The 12,543-nt window shown below is 44.0% G+C and overlaps 1 protein-coding gene across 2 annotated transcripts in view; it reads left to right on the top strand.

Moving 5' to 3' along the window:
- Positions 1-12,543, top strand: part of nrp2a (neuropilin 2a) — a 57,786-nt gene that overhangs the window by 7,118 nt on the left and 38,125 nt on the right. For both annotated transcript variants that reach the window (XM_017434388.2, XM_017434389.3), the window contains exons 2-3: positions 2,317-2,494; positions 11,939-12,120. In XM_017434388.2, the coding sequence (XP_017289877.1) occupies positions 2,317-2,494; positions 11,939-12,120 (360 nt within the window). The remainder of the gene's footprint in view (positions 1-2,316; positions 2,495-11,938; positions 12,121-12,543) is intronic.

The following is a 12,543-nucleotide window of genomic DNA, read 5'->3' as shown; positions in this document are numbered from 1 at the left end:
CCCATCCTCCTCATCCTCCTTGGAGGCCACTGAATGGGCAGCTCAGAGGAGAGAAAGTGTTGAGGCTGCAGGATTTCTCCCCGAAGGGCTTAATCTGCTGAGGCTCTGCGCGTCGATAGCCTCCTGCACACCGTTCTCTCAACAATGACTGTCTGTCTGCACAGTCACAGCCGATAAAGAGACGTCTCTCTCTCACACACATTGTGTGTGTGTGGCTTCCTGTCTGTCTTTGCCATGCCTACAATCTTTTTGAACATTTTCAGCCTGATATTTTCCCACCTCTGCCGGCCCTTGTGATTGACAGGCCCTGAAAGATGCACACATGTGTGGGCGGCCGTTTGAATGTGCAGCAGCCGTGTGTGTGTGTGTGTCCACACACACGCCCAGAAGCGGAGGAGTGTGTTAATGCATGCATTTTGTACCTGCACTTGTTGTGCAGTGGTTTGTGTGTCCGTGGGAGGCTGGAGTCACGCACCGGCATGAAATGGCCAGCTGATGTGGCGAGCGTGGGCGTCGCTCCTCTCCAGCAACAAAGTAAGGAAGCCATCGCAGCTCTGTCAAATGTCAGGGATTCTTAAGTGTGCCTTTTAAAGCACAATAGGCGGTGAAAATGTCAACACTTGAAGGGTCTATTACACTTCAAGCCTTTGGTGCCTGTTTCTTTTCCTTTTATTGAAGCTTTCACGGAAATCTGGAAGAAGCTGGCAAAAAATATTAACCCATTTATGTCAAGAACAGATTGTATCAATCCAGTGTGTGGGTAGTTAAGTCTTGTATATTTTTAATGCAAATACAGTGGGTAAGACTCAGCTTGCTGCCTGATTCTGAGCAGCAGCTTCATGATATTGTGGAGATGTTTGTTCCTCTTTAAGCTCAATATAACGTTCATTAGATTTAGAGATCCCACCGGAGCATCAGCAGACACGCTAACTCGCAACCATATGCAGTCCTGCTCCAATAAAAGGCAATAAAAGAGCCACCATGCACGTTCCTGTGTGCGCGCTCAGGATTTTCATATACGTGTTCCTTTTGTGCGCGTGTATTGCAAGTTTTTTGTGTTTGGCGTGTTTGCGGGAGATAACGCCAAGAACGAAAGCTGCCGCGGCCGTCGGGGTGTGGGCAGAGAATGGGGTCTTTGTTGCAGCGTTAGCCTCTCATTATCGAGTCGGGGTGACCCCTCGGAACCCCGCTAGACAGGCCGTCTGCGTGTCACTTCCTGCCTGAGCCTGCGGAGCGACGCCATTGGCAGACTATTGTTCCTGGGAGAGCGCGATAGGATCGGGGAATGTGTCCTAATGTTTGCAGATTGGCTTGCCGGAGCAACAATTACACTTGGAGGAACGCTCCCCATGGAGGAGCGAGGAGATAAGAGCCTGGGTGTGGAAGAGGGTGAAAAAGGATCTGTGTGTGTGAGGCAAACGAACAGGGAGGATCTTTTTGTTTTCATAGCTTACCCACGTGGAGAAGGTTTTCCAATTTCCTTCTAACTGATGGTCTAAATTGCCTTCTTTTGTTTTAGTGTTCATTTGTTTCTCTTCACATCTTCATTCAGGGTGACGGAACGAAGGAGCCGCCTCTGATTTGCAGCAGATTCATTTTGTTTCATGGCTGTCATTTGCCAAGAGGTTTCTCCTAAATGCTTCTTTTTAACGACTGCGAAACGGGATAATATGTGTCTGTTAGCAAAACATCTCATTAACCAATGAACAGATTTTAATGAAATTTTCAAAAGGTAATCATGGGATGTACTCTACAACTGATTTAACTTTGAGAGTCAACCCCATTCAAGATGGTTGCCACAGCTAATCAACCTCAGCATACACAAAAGTGGCTGTAGCTTAATCATTTTATAGCTGTGGTGCTAAGTCTGATGTAGCTGAGAGTTGTCCTCAACACATACTGTTTTGCAGATTTTGCAGTATGGCGCACATCAGTTACAGCAGGAGTGTCCAACCCTGGTCCTCAGGGTCTCCGTCCTGCAGGTTTTACCTGTTCCTCTGCTCCAACACACCTGATCTGAATCAATGGGTGATTAACAGGCTTCTGCAGAACAAGAAGAGGTGATTTAACCATGAATCAGGTGTGTTGGAGCAGAGAAACAAGGAAAACATGCAGGATGGAGGCCCTGAGGACCAGGATTGGACACCTCTGGTTTACAAGGTTTGACCAAAATGGCTTTAACTCCATTCCTGCTCAGCAGAATATAATCTGGCACGAAAGGTGGCGGGTGATATGCATTCCTTCAAGGAGCACTAGGCCTTTTAAGTTGACGATAAATAACCACCCTCCTGAAACTGTTTTTATTTTTACCCACAGTGCCAGACTGTGGAGGCTTACTGGACGCGAGCAAGGCCGGTTACATCACCTCCCCCGGCTATCCTCTGGAGTACCCGCCTCACCAGAACTGCCACTGGATCATCAAGGCGCCGGAGCCCTCGCAGCGCATCGTCCTCAACTTCAACCCTCACTTCGAGATCGAGCGGCTCGACTGCAAGTAAGATGAGAGAGTAGGAGTTACATCACAGCTGTGGCGTCCACTCTTTGACTTATTACTCAGCCTGAGTGATTTGTGTTGACATTTTTATTAGCGTGCCGCAATAATTCTTTACTTTAAATTAGTTATTTCCTTTTGAAGTTGGTTTCATACGCTTATAATTCTCTGATTGTGGTTTTGGCTCGTTTTCAAAAAATATGGAAATGATTTCCACAATGTGACCACAACAGGTCTGGAGAAAGCTTGTTTCTTCATTTCTTTCCTGCTGCGTCATCTGGATGTTGCACTACACTGTCTCTTTGTTTCGGTGTTTTAAACGCCTCTTCAGCCCGATTACCAGGTTAAATTCAAGGTTGCACGACTGCAACAACAAACCTTAACGTTTTAGACAAAAATAAAGTTGCTCATTTCAGGATTTTTTTTTCCTTTTCTTTCAGGGATTTTGGTCTGGAAAGATGGATTCTTGTGTTTCTTCCATTGGTTAATCTGATGATTGAGGCCAAAAAATACACTAAAATATCTGTTCAGTTACTTTAAAAGTTAAAGTTTTAAAGCTGCAGTCCCCCTTAATCTGATAATCAAATACCAAGAGGTTTTTGGTAAAGAAAAAAACCCCAAACAGGATGAAAGAGCAGAGCCGTGGTGGATTTGATGGTGTGGGCAGGAATGGGTTGGAGGAAGAGAAGCAGAAGGCAATGAGACGGCTGTTTCTGTGGATGTGTAACCACGCTGGTCAGTTTCCGATCTCAGAGACAGGAGTAATCCGAAGCATATGGTCGTCTATTGTTTTGGGCCTCAAAGGAAATCGGTTTCCATTGTTTTAATCCAGTTTTAAACAACCAGGACAGAGAGAACATTTCACATCTCATCCATTCTGAGTCAGTTTAGTCTGTAAACCAAGGCAGCTTAGATTTATCTGACCAATTTTCCATTTATATCCATTTATTTCTCCTTGCCTCGACGCCCGCTTTTCTCCGTAAATTCAAGAATTATTAATCCCAGATGGCTTTTGTTGCATTGTTCGCTGACGAAGATGGCCAGGAGAAAAACGCTGCCTTCAATAGCTGCTCCTGTGAAAAGGATTTTGTAATGATTGTCAGCTCTTTTCATGCGCCTGTGTCACGTTGCAGCGGCGAACTGGAAGTGTTGTTTTCATGTCTCCGGGTTTCTGTCACTTTTTCCTCAGAGGCATAAATGACGCATAATTATCTCCTTTTTGCAATATGCTGCTCGGCCCCGACACCAGCGTGGCGGTGTAAACGCTGCGGCGCGTCGGACTTCCTGCTGAAGTGGCGGTGAGAGCTCAGCTGTTGATAAGCAGTGAGTCGAGCAGATTCTCACAGCCCAAGGCGTGCAGAGTGGAAGGAGGCTGAAGGAAAAAGGGAGCAAAAACCAAAATATCCTCCACAGACAGTTTTATTGGGATAGTTTCCTTTTTTCTGTTTTAGCACTTGCCCGGAGGGTCGGAGGCCTCGGCTTGCCCTCTAACTCCTGTGTGTGTGCGTGCTGAGCGAAAGTCAGGGAGGGAATGTGGGTGGGTGGGCGTCCACATGTGAGTAACTCTGCAAGCATGTTAGTTGGGAAGATCTGTCTCTGTTTGCCTTTTCCCGCCATCTCTTCATCCAGATCCATTTTATATGCCTTTTGGAAAAACAGGAAATACCAAAAACATACAATAAAATATGATATGATGGTGTACTATGATACAACATAATACTATACAAAAGACACAGTTCTATATTATTCTAGATAATATATACTAAACTAAATGATACAACACTATATACTATACGACATGATACACTAAACTATGATAAGATACAATATGATACTAAAATATATTATATGATTCGATTCTATATGACAACACAATATGATGTAATACTATACTAAATTATACCATTACTAGATAATATATATGATATTACTAAATGATACAAAACTGATATTATACAATATGATATAGTATATTAAAATATTCTATAAAATGCAATACAAAATAAGATATATGTCATGCTACTATATGATGCAGTATATTAATATTATATATGTTACCATACAATATATTTGACAACTTTGTAAACAATATTAATACGATAGAAAACAATATATGATACTATACTATGTTGCATATATTGTCTCCTTGAGGACATGTTCTGTCCCAATAGCTGCCTTCACAAATTAACCATTAAAGCCGTTCCACAATAAAAACATAATCCAACAGTAAGACACGCTGAACAATTACCATTTTTTTAGTTTCAAAAAGATCTGTAAATATTCTGCACTTCATGAAAAATGCTTGTCTCTTTAACGTAGCAGCAAAAACATGCACTGTTGCTAGATATCCCCACCCCTCCACCCTGTGTAACGCTTTTTTACCTGGATTGATCCAAGTTTTACACAGCTTGCTTCCTTTTCTCTGCCTGTGTGATTCGCCATGACGGTGCAAGCGAGCAGAGCAGAGAGCAGACTTTTGCATGTTTTCACGGTCCTCCGTGAGGTTGGAGGCGAGGAGAGCCGGCGGGGCTGCAGAGGTGGAGGGTTCAGCATTTCAGTCGGGGCTGAAAATCTGCATGACAGCTGGGATTAGAGAGACGGCGGCAGAGCAAACTAGAGCCGTGTTACCTGACAGACGCAGAGCTGCGTGGTGTAGACTGCTGATAGCGGAGGAGGGGAGGACACACACAAAACATGGCCGTAAAGATGGCAAATGAACATATGTTTTTGGTGGATATGCTTAGAAACACTCTTAAGGACGCAAACTGTCAGCGTAAAAGTGCTCATCTGCCATCATAACCCCTCCCTGGGCACTTTGGACCCTCATAAAGGCGAGAAAAATGCTTCGTCAGCCCCGGCATGTGTTCAAAACTCTGGCTAATATCCCCGACCAGCTGCTGATTTTCCCTCAGTAGCAGTCAGCACTCGGACGTGGCCAAACAGCGGCTCTACTGCAGCAATCAAATCGGTTGGCTCGTGCAGGCGCTCCACGTCTGAGGTGGCACTTTAATTCAGGATTTCATTTCAGGGGAGTCCGGCCATGTGCCAAATAGCTCTTACCTCCAGGCTGCCAGCCGATTGATGTGAACTAAATGTAATAAAGGCTAGATGAAATATCAGGCCCATATCTCTAATGCAATCTGCCATCACCGAGCCCCAGGATGCTACGTAGTGATAGACCAGGATATACTGAGGAAGGGAGGAAGGAAGAGCTTGAGGTGGAGACAGTTCTCCTTCCCTCTCTTCCTATTTTGCTTCGTCTTCCTCCCTCCATTCCTCTTGAACATGTGCTTTCTTCCTTTCTGTTTCTGTAGCCCAAGGAGGATCTGTTTTAATTTTACACGCTCAAATTAAACATTGAAGAGAGAGAGACAGCCGCCCACACACAAACACATTCAAGAGCCATTTCTTCCACCTTTTGAGGGGTTTTATTCTCTTGCTTTTATTTGGTTATTTGTTATTGAACTCAGCCCGAGGTGGGAAGATTTTATGATATAACTTTATAACGCCGCCTGCACACACAAACACACGAAGCTGCGAATCCATACGTCCTGTGATATACCTACCCAGACATAACTCTGTTTGCAGGAGTGTGCATCTGTGTTTCTCATACCCAGGAGGGGGCCAGAAGGGTGTGGGATCGATGTCCGTATTCTGCTTGTAATGGGAAATCTATAGATGATCAGTAAGAGCCGGAGGGAAAGCCGGCGAGGAAGGTCTGAGGAAGAGAAGGATGATTAGGGACGGTTCAGGGTGAAAGAAGAGACAGATGAGTTCCCAGAGGTTACGGCTGAAGGGAGTTGTTCAGCAGCTGATCTGTCGATATCTGGCACTTGGCCTACATTTAGGGCGAAATCGCAGTCATCAGCGGTTTCAGGCGTAGAATGATGATAAAATAACTGCACGGTTTGAGCCATATATCCAAACGCTTGATAGGATCAGTTGTTGCTCGTGTCACTCACCAGAAGTGCAGCAGTGAATGCAAATCTGCTGCTACAACACTGGCGTCTTATTCCAGTGGCTTCAAGACCAAACTGTTGTCTTTATTTTTTCTTAAATTCTCTTTTTGTTCATAAGCAGTGCGTGCAACTCAGCGGCCTCTGAAAGTCACAAAAGGAGTGCCTCAAGGCTTTGATTTAGGACCTGCTCTCTTCAATGAAACAGAATGTCACTGATGCGTCTTTATGCTGATGACACTGAATAAGATCTGCAAAAGGAGCTGAAGTTGTCCAACTTAATTCCACAACAAACTAACTTACTTTAAGGATAGATTACTGAAGCACAACTGGAAACTTTTTCCTGTTTTGCATAGTTTACTCTCCTTTTAGCTGGTTATTTGTAGGCTGTAAGTATATTTCTTTGTCATTTTTAGCTTCTCTTTGCTTGAAACAGGTTTCTCTTAAAAATGACTGAGATTATATGTGAAGTAATGCTTGTCACCCACTTCCTTGCCAAGTTTTAAACAATGATCTTGTGCAGTCTGTTACAGCTATTATCTTTGCTAAGGTTGATTAGCTGTGGCAGCCATCTTGTCAACAGACAAACAAACACACAGGCAGTCATATGATTGCTGTCTTCGTGGCAGCGGACGAATAAAGAAGGGGAAATAAATAAAAGTAAAATTAGTATCTGGCCATAGTTCAGTGAGGCCATATCCGTCAGGAGCAGCAGGGGTCAGCATCCGGCTCAGACTGAAGCTTCAGATCGATGCGGTGCTAGAAGGTCTGGGGCCGAGCCGAGACGGCCTGTGGTCAGCGGTTTGGCCCCAGCCATCTGTAAGTATGAATCTGTGATGGACAGTAGACGAGCGCAGTGAGGCATGAGGAGACGAACGGGAGAAGTGCTATTTGTTTTGGGGCTAGATTGAAGATGGCAGGCCCTGCTGATCTGCTGGGATTTCGCTCGCAGCATCTAGTTAATATTTCAGAGGCACTTATGGTTTATTAGAGTCCCCTTTGAGGATGGGAGGAGTTCGGCGTATGCTTCGAAATGTGAATATCTGCGCGTGTGTGTGTCAGCTGCACATATTCTGCCTTCCTTAATTCTTGCTTCTGTAAATCACCAACAAGGAGACGTCGAAGCGACAGGCGACACTTCATTGTTTACCAGACTGAGATTCTGTGGGTTTCTGTGCTCCAAAAGTGGGGAAACAAGGAGTGGGGGGAGAAAAAAGACAATGCAGCAAAGAGGAAAATCATCTTAGCTGAAAGCCCCAAGTGTGTGAATGCAGCCAAGTTTGACTCGCCGATATTCAAGAACAGCTGTTGCTTTATTATCTGCATAAACAGAATAAATCACACAACCACCATAGGCGCGCAGCAAATTTGAGTTAATCTTTCGCTGTAATTTTCAAATTCTCAATGAGGGCTTTATGCATTTGTGTAGGTATTTAGATTAGACTAAATAAAAGCCAACGACTTTCTAGAGAATGATTTAGATATGAACTCATTTGTTATTTCACAGAAGATAAATGAAGTAAACAAGCGTAGTTGCACTATATAAAAATTTAGAGCTGTTACTGGTGAATAGTGTAAGATGACTAAACCAAGTGGTGTTTATTGGACAGTTAGTGACCCGGCACAGCTTATAAGGCTACAAAGACTGGGTGAGAGAACAAAGTGTGGATGAATTCGATGTCTACATACTGAACTTGTGTTTGGAAAGGAACTGCTGGCTGCAGGAAATGTCCCTGGTTGGTTGCAAACAGCAAAGGTGTGAAAGGCAATTAGTCGCCTTGACGCAGGGGCGCTGTGATATATGAGCCCAGAAGAAGAGAAGACATGTCTGGACTGGTGCAGAATTACGGGCCCTGGAGGGTTTTTAGTTTCCTTAACCCCTCTCCCTTTGCTGCAGCTACTCCCTGATGGGGAAATGAGGGAGGGTGAAACTGCTGCCTTATTATGGCTCCCTGAACGTAGACAGAAAGGCGAACGGATGGTGTCAGACAGAAAGGCGGAGTTTGGTTCAAAACAACCCCTAATGGAGTCAGGATCTGGATATAGGGGCTGTCGGCTTTATTACGCCGGTGTGCGTCTTCATGAGTCCGCGAGTGCGCATGTGCAGGAGATTGATGTGCAATGTCCTGGAATGTGTTCAAATGTGCGCTTGAGAGAGGCAGACAGTGGGCTCTCGCACGTCAAGGCCCTCATACATGAATTCATCAGAGCCTGGGGAGAGGCTGAGCGAACAGGTCAATAATCACATCTGAGGAACACTCACTCACTGACGCTAATCCACGACAGGAGAGAGAGGCAGACAGAAAGAAGGATAAAGACCCACTCCAAAATCAATTAAAACCTAATTAGGCTCTCAGCTCTTTCACGGGCCTTTTATCCGTGGTGTTGGAGATACGGCGCTGAGTGTGTGTGTGCACGCCTGCTGTTGTATACATCTCTGTGTGTGTTTGTTGGCACATTTTTGAATGTTGTTTTCCCTGAGCATGTGTCAGTTTCAGTCCTAAGCAGGCGTACTTAGGGACAGCAGTGGCTCTCAGACTCACGGAGGAAGCCTGGCACTAAAGCCTTTACGATCGCCTCTGTAATGCAGGATTACAAGCAAGACATGCATAAGAGTATTGGACATCAGCTTCTTTACTCCCCAGCATTAGGGTGATTCACCTTCGAATGCTTAAACTGCCAAACACCAGGATTTATCCAGGTCTTGTCATGAATAAAACCAATATGTTTATTGCACTCTGAGCCCAAGTTGATTCAGTATTCCATTGTGAAAAGATAAACGTGGGCAGATTGGAAACCTGTGTGGGTCAGTATGCTCTTTTTTCTGTGGCTCTGGCATCATTGAATTCAAACTTATTCATTTTTTCTAATAAGACAAACCAAGAATCTTCCATATGTTCGTGAAGGTACCCAAAGGTTTCCCTTGGCCCTAAATTCAGTGTTAAAATATTATTATTTTATGGAAATAAGCCGATACATCGACTGTCACTGATTCCTTATATTTAAACTGACATGAGAAGTTTTTGCCAGTTCCAACGCGACATGTAGCTGGTTTTTACACACAGTTGTATTTCTGTAAGATTTGAAAGGAAGATTGACAATAATACCTTTTTCTAATACATTTAAATACTTCCATTTATATTACGGTGATGGTTGTAAAACCCAAAATAGTAAGGTTAGGAACTTGTTAAGTTAGATTGAGAATTTATTGCATCCAACTCGACCTTCCAAGGATTGTAAAGGAAATATCTAAGAGGTGGAGCGAAAGGATGAAGGCCATTCATCCCATTTTTCCTGATCTTAATAGAAGATATTCAGATGGATCAAGCTTGTCCTTTCGATTTCCTCCTTCAGTTTCCTTAGCACAATATAATGTGACATTACAGCGCTCGTTTTAGCCATTTCGTGCTTTGATCCTCACCTGTGCATATGCCGCTCTGACCCAGATTAATTCAGCGGGATTATCCCTCGATCAGCAGTCTTAACTTGAATGCTCGGCGTTGGAGTCAATACGCTGCAGGAATGAGATAGCTAAATAAAGAGGCTTAGAGACTCTACTTAATCCAGGTTTTGTTTCAACCTGGCACTACAAAAGCCATCTTAGAGCTTAGATGCAAACAGCCACAGGCTTGAGCTGATTGGTGTCTCTCAGCGTTTCTGAATCCTTCTTTTTTTAAATATTTTAGAGAAGCAACACGGTGCGTTTTCTTGTGCAGATTAGCAAGATGTGCCTTAAAACCTATAAATATCTTTATATACGCATATAAATATGCTTTGTTATCGTCACAGCCTATCACGCTAATTAGTGAGACAACAGCGACTCAGTTGTTATTTGACAGCTTCGTCACATGAACTAATTCAGCCGAGTGTGTTTGCGTTTCAGTCTGCTCAGGGGGAGTCCTCGGTTAGCTGCGGGGCTCCTGCAGCGATGCAGTTAGCTACAACAGGGCGAAAAATAACAACATGTGGGCTGAAGAGACGCTCGCACCGACAAACAGGGATGAGATTACTGGGATCAGAACTACAAGGAAATTACTCACTGCCGTGCAACATATAAACAAGGCTATGTGGTGGAAAACGGGAGAGATGCAGCATCGGAGATGTGGGAAAGTGGAGACCCCCTTGAGCCTGATGGCCTGTGGAAAAAAAGATTATAACCATTAAAGAAACTGCTCTGAAACTTGCTCTAAACACTACCTTAGCACCAGGCTCCCTGAAAACAAAAATTAAAGAGATTTCCACACCTGAAATTATTACACTAAAACCCGGTCTTTCCGAGCGCGAGGCTATCCCTTTAAATGATATCAACAAAGCTGCCGCGTCTCTTATTAGGGGTAATGCTCAAAAGTACGGTCCTAAACATAAAATCACAGCTTTGGTGCTGCGTGTATCTGTTATGAGTGAAAGAATTCAAACGGGTCATTTTATAAAGAGCTTAAATCACACACATGCATTCATTCCAGGACAGTTTAGTTGAGAAGAATCTTAATTGGCACAGAAGAAGCAAACCTGGATGTTTTTTACCCACTTTAACTTTCCTTTTGACCTGGTATTTAATATAAACCATATCATGAAGGTAGCATTCCACAGTTTTATCTTTTAGCGCTCAAAGTGGTTTAAGACCATTTCTGCTTCTTTTTTTTAATTATTTTTCAATTTCAATCAAACATGAGCCTTGACTTCATGTTGCTTTTATCTGTGATGCTTTGAATATCGACAGGAACGACACAAATGTGAGCTAATTCTGGATGAACCAGGTGCGCTCTCCTTTTGTCTGCCTTCCTCACACACACACACACACACACGCCAACCTGACAGTTAAGAATTTGCTTTTATCGTTCAGGGTCACTTAGCCGGTCAAAGGTCAGCGATGAGCTGAGGGAACAAGCATGTGGAAGCGAATAAGAAAAGCGTCTTCACGTTTTATTTGTCCCAGTTCGACTCTAACGCCGCGTGCTGCCGAGGGCCTCGACTTCTCCTTGCCCGGCGCTCGCCTTGTCATTCTTTCATGAGCGTCACTGCCTACTTTTTGCGCGTCCTAATTAACGAATCCGTCCAGCTGTCTGTTTGCCCGCATCTTTACCCATTTCCTAATTGACAGACGCTCGGCTGAAATGTGTTGTGTTTGAAATGTGGCCCTCCCTCCGTTTTCCTCTCCTGTGATCCAATATTCAGTGGTTTGGGGATTGTTCGCCCTGAGCTGTCATCAAAGAGATCTGAGTGTGCCGTCCCAGGCAAAACTGGGTCAGAAAAGCTACATTTATTGAAAGCATCTGAGGGGAGACAACACCAGTCTGTGGCAGATCGTTTTCCCAAATCTTTGCTCAGACAACATGTTTCTGTGTTGAAACTGAACTCTGCTTCACACTTTTTTTTATTTATAGATTTATTGTTTCCTCAGCTTAGGTTTTTGCAGTAATTATTTCTGCTCATAGCGTTGTCTTCCTGCCACAAACTGAGCGCTGATGTTGTGTTCTTTTTTGTGACTCAGGTACGACTACATAGAGATCCGCGATGGGCCGTCGGATGTGGCGGACGTTTTGGGTCGACACTGCAGCAACATCGCCCCCGCGACGATCATCTCGTCCGGGCCCTCGCTCCAGATCAGATTCGTATCGGACTACGCCCACCAGGGGGCGGGCTTCTCTCTGCGCTACGAGATCCTAAAAACAGGTGAGGGAACAAGAATCGGAGAATTTCTGCAGAAAGTTTGAAGGTTGCCAAATCATCGAGGGAAATGTTAAAACCTGTGGCTCGTTGTGGTCACCATGGTAACCACACACTTGTGTTTCTCTCCCTGACTGCCAAGTTATTGAGAGTAAGACAGAAACACTGACTGGAAAGTGAGCCTAAAACAGTCAGATCTTGGAGATATTTGATTCATGAGCAACACATTGAATTTTCTTTGTGTCTGCAGTGTTTTATGTAGGAGATATGACAAGTTAAAAAGACGTTTTCAGTTTTGAAGAGAGAAAACTGTATCCTAGTAAAGTGAAAAACAAAAAAAACTACATTTTGAGTTATAATTTGTATATGTACCAAAAAGAGTTGGTGTAAGAGTAGTTTCCAAAAAGATTTAAGGTTGGCATCATCAAC

This window comes from Kryptolebias marmoratus, linkage group LG23, assembly GCF_001649575.2.
Source record: "Kryptolebias marmoratus isolate JLee-2015 linkage group LG23, ASM164957v2, whole genome shotgun sequence".
Taxonomy (NCBI): Eukaryota; Metazoa; Chordata; class Actinopteri; order Cyprinodontiformes; family Rivulidae; genus Kryptolebias; species Kryptolebias marmoratus.
This window is presented reverse-complemented; position numbering and strand designations above follow the sequence as displayed.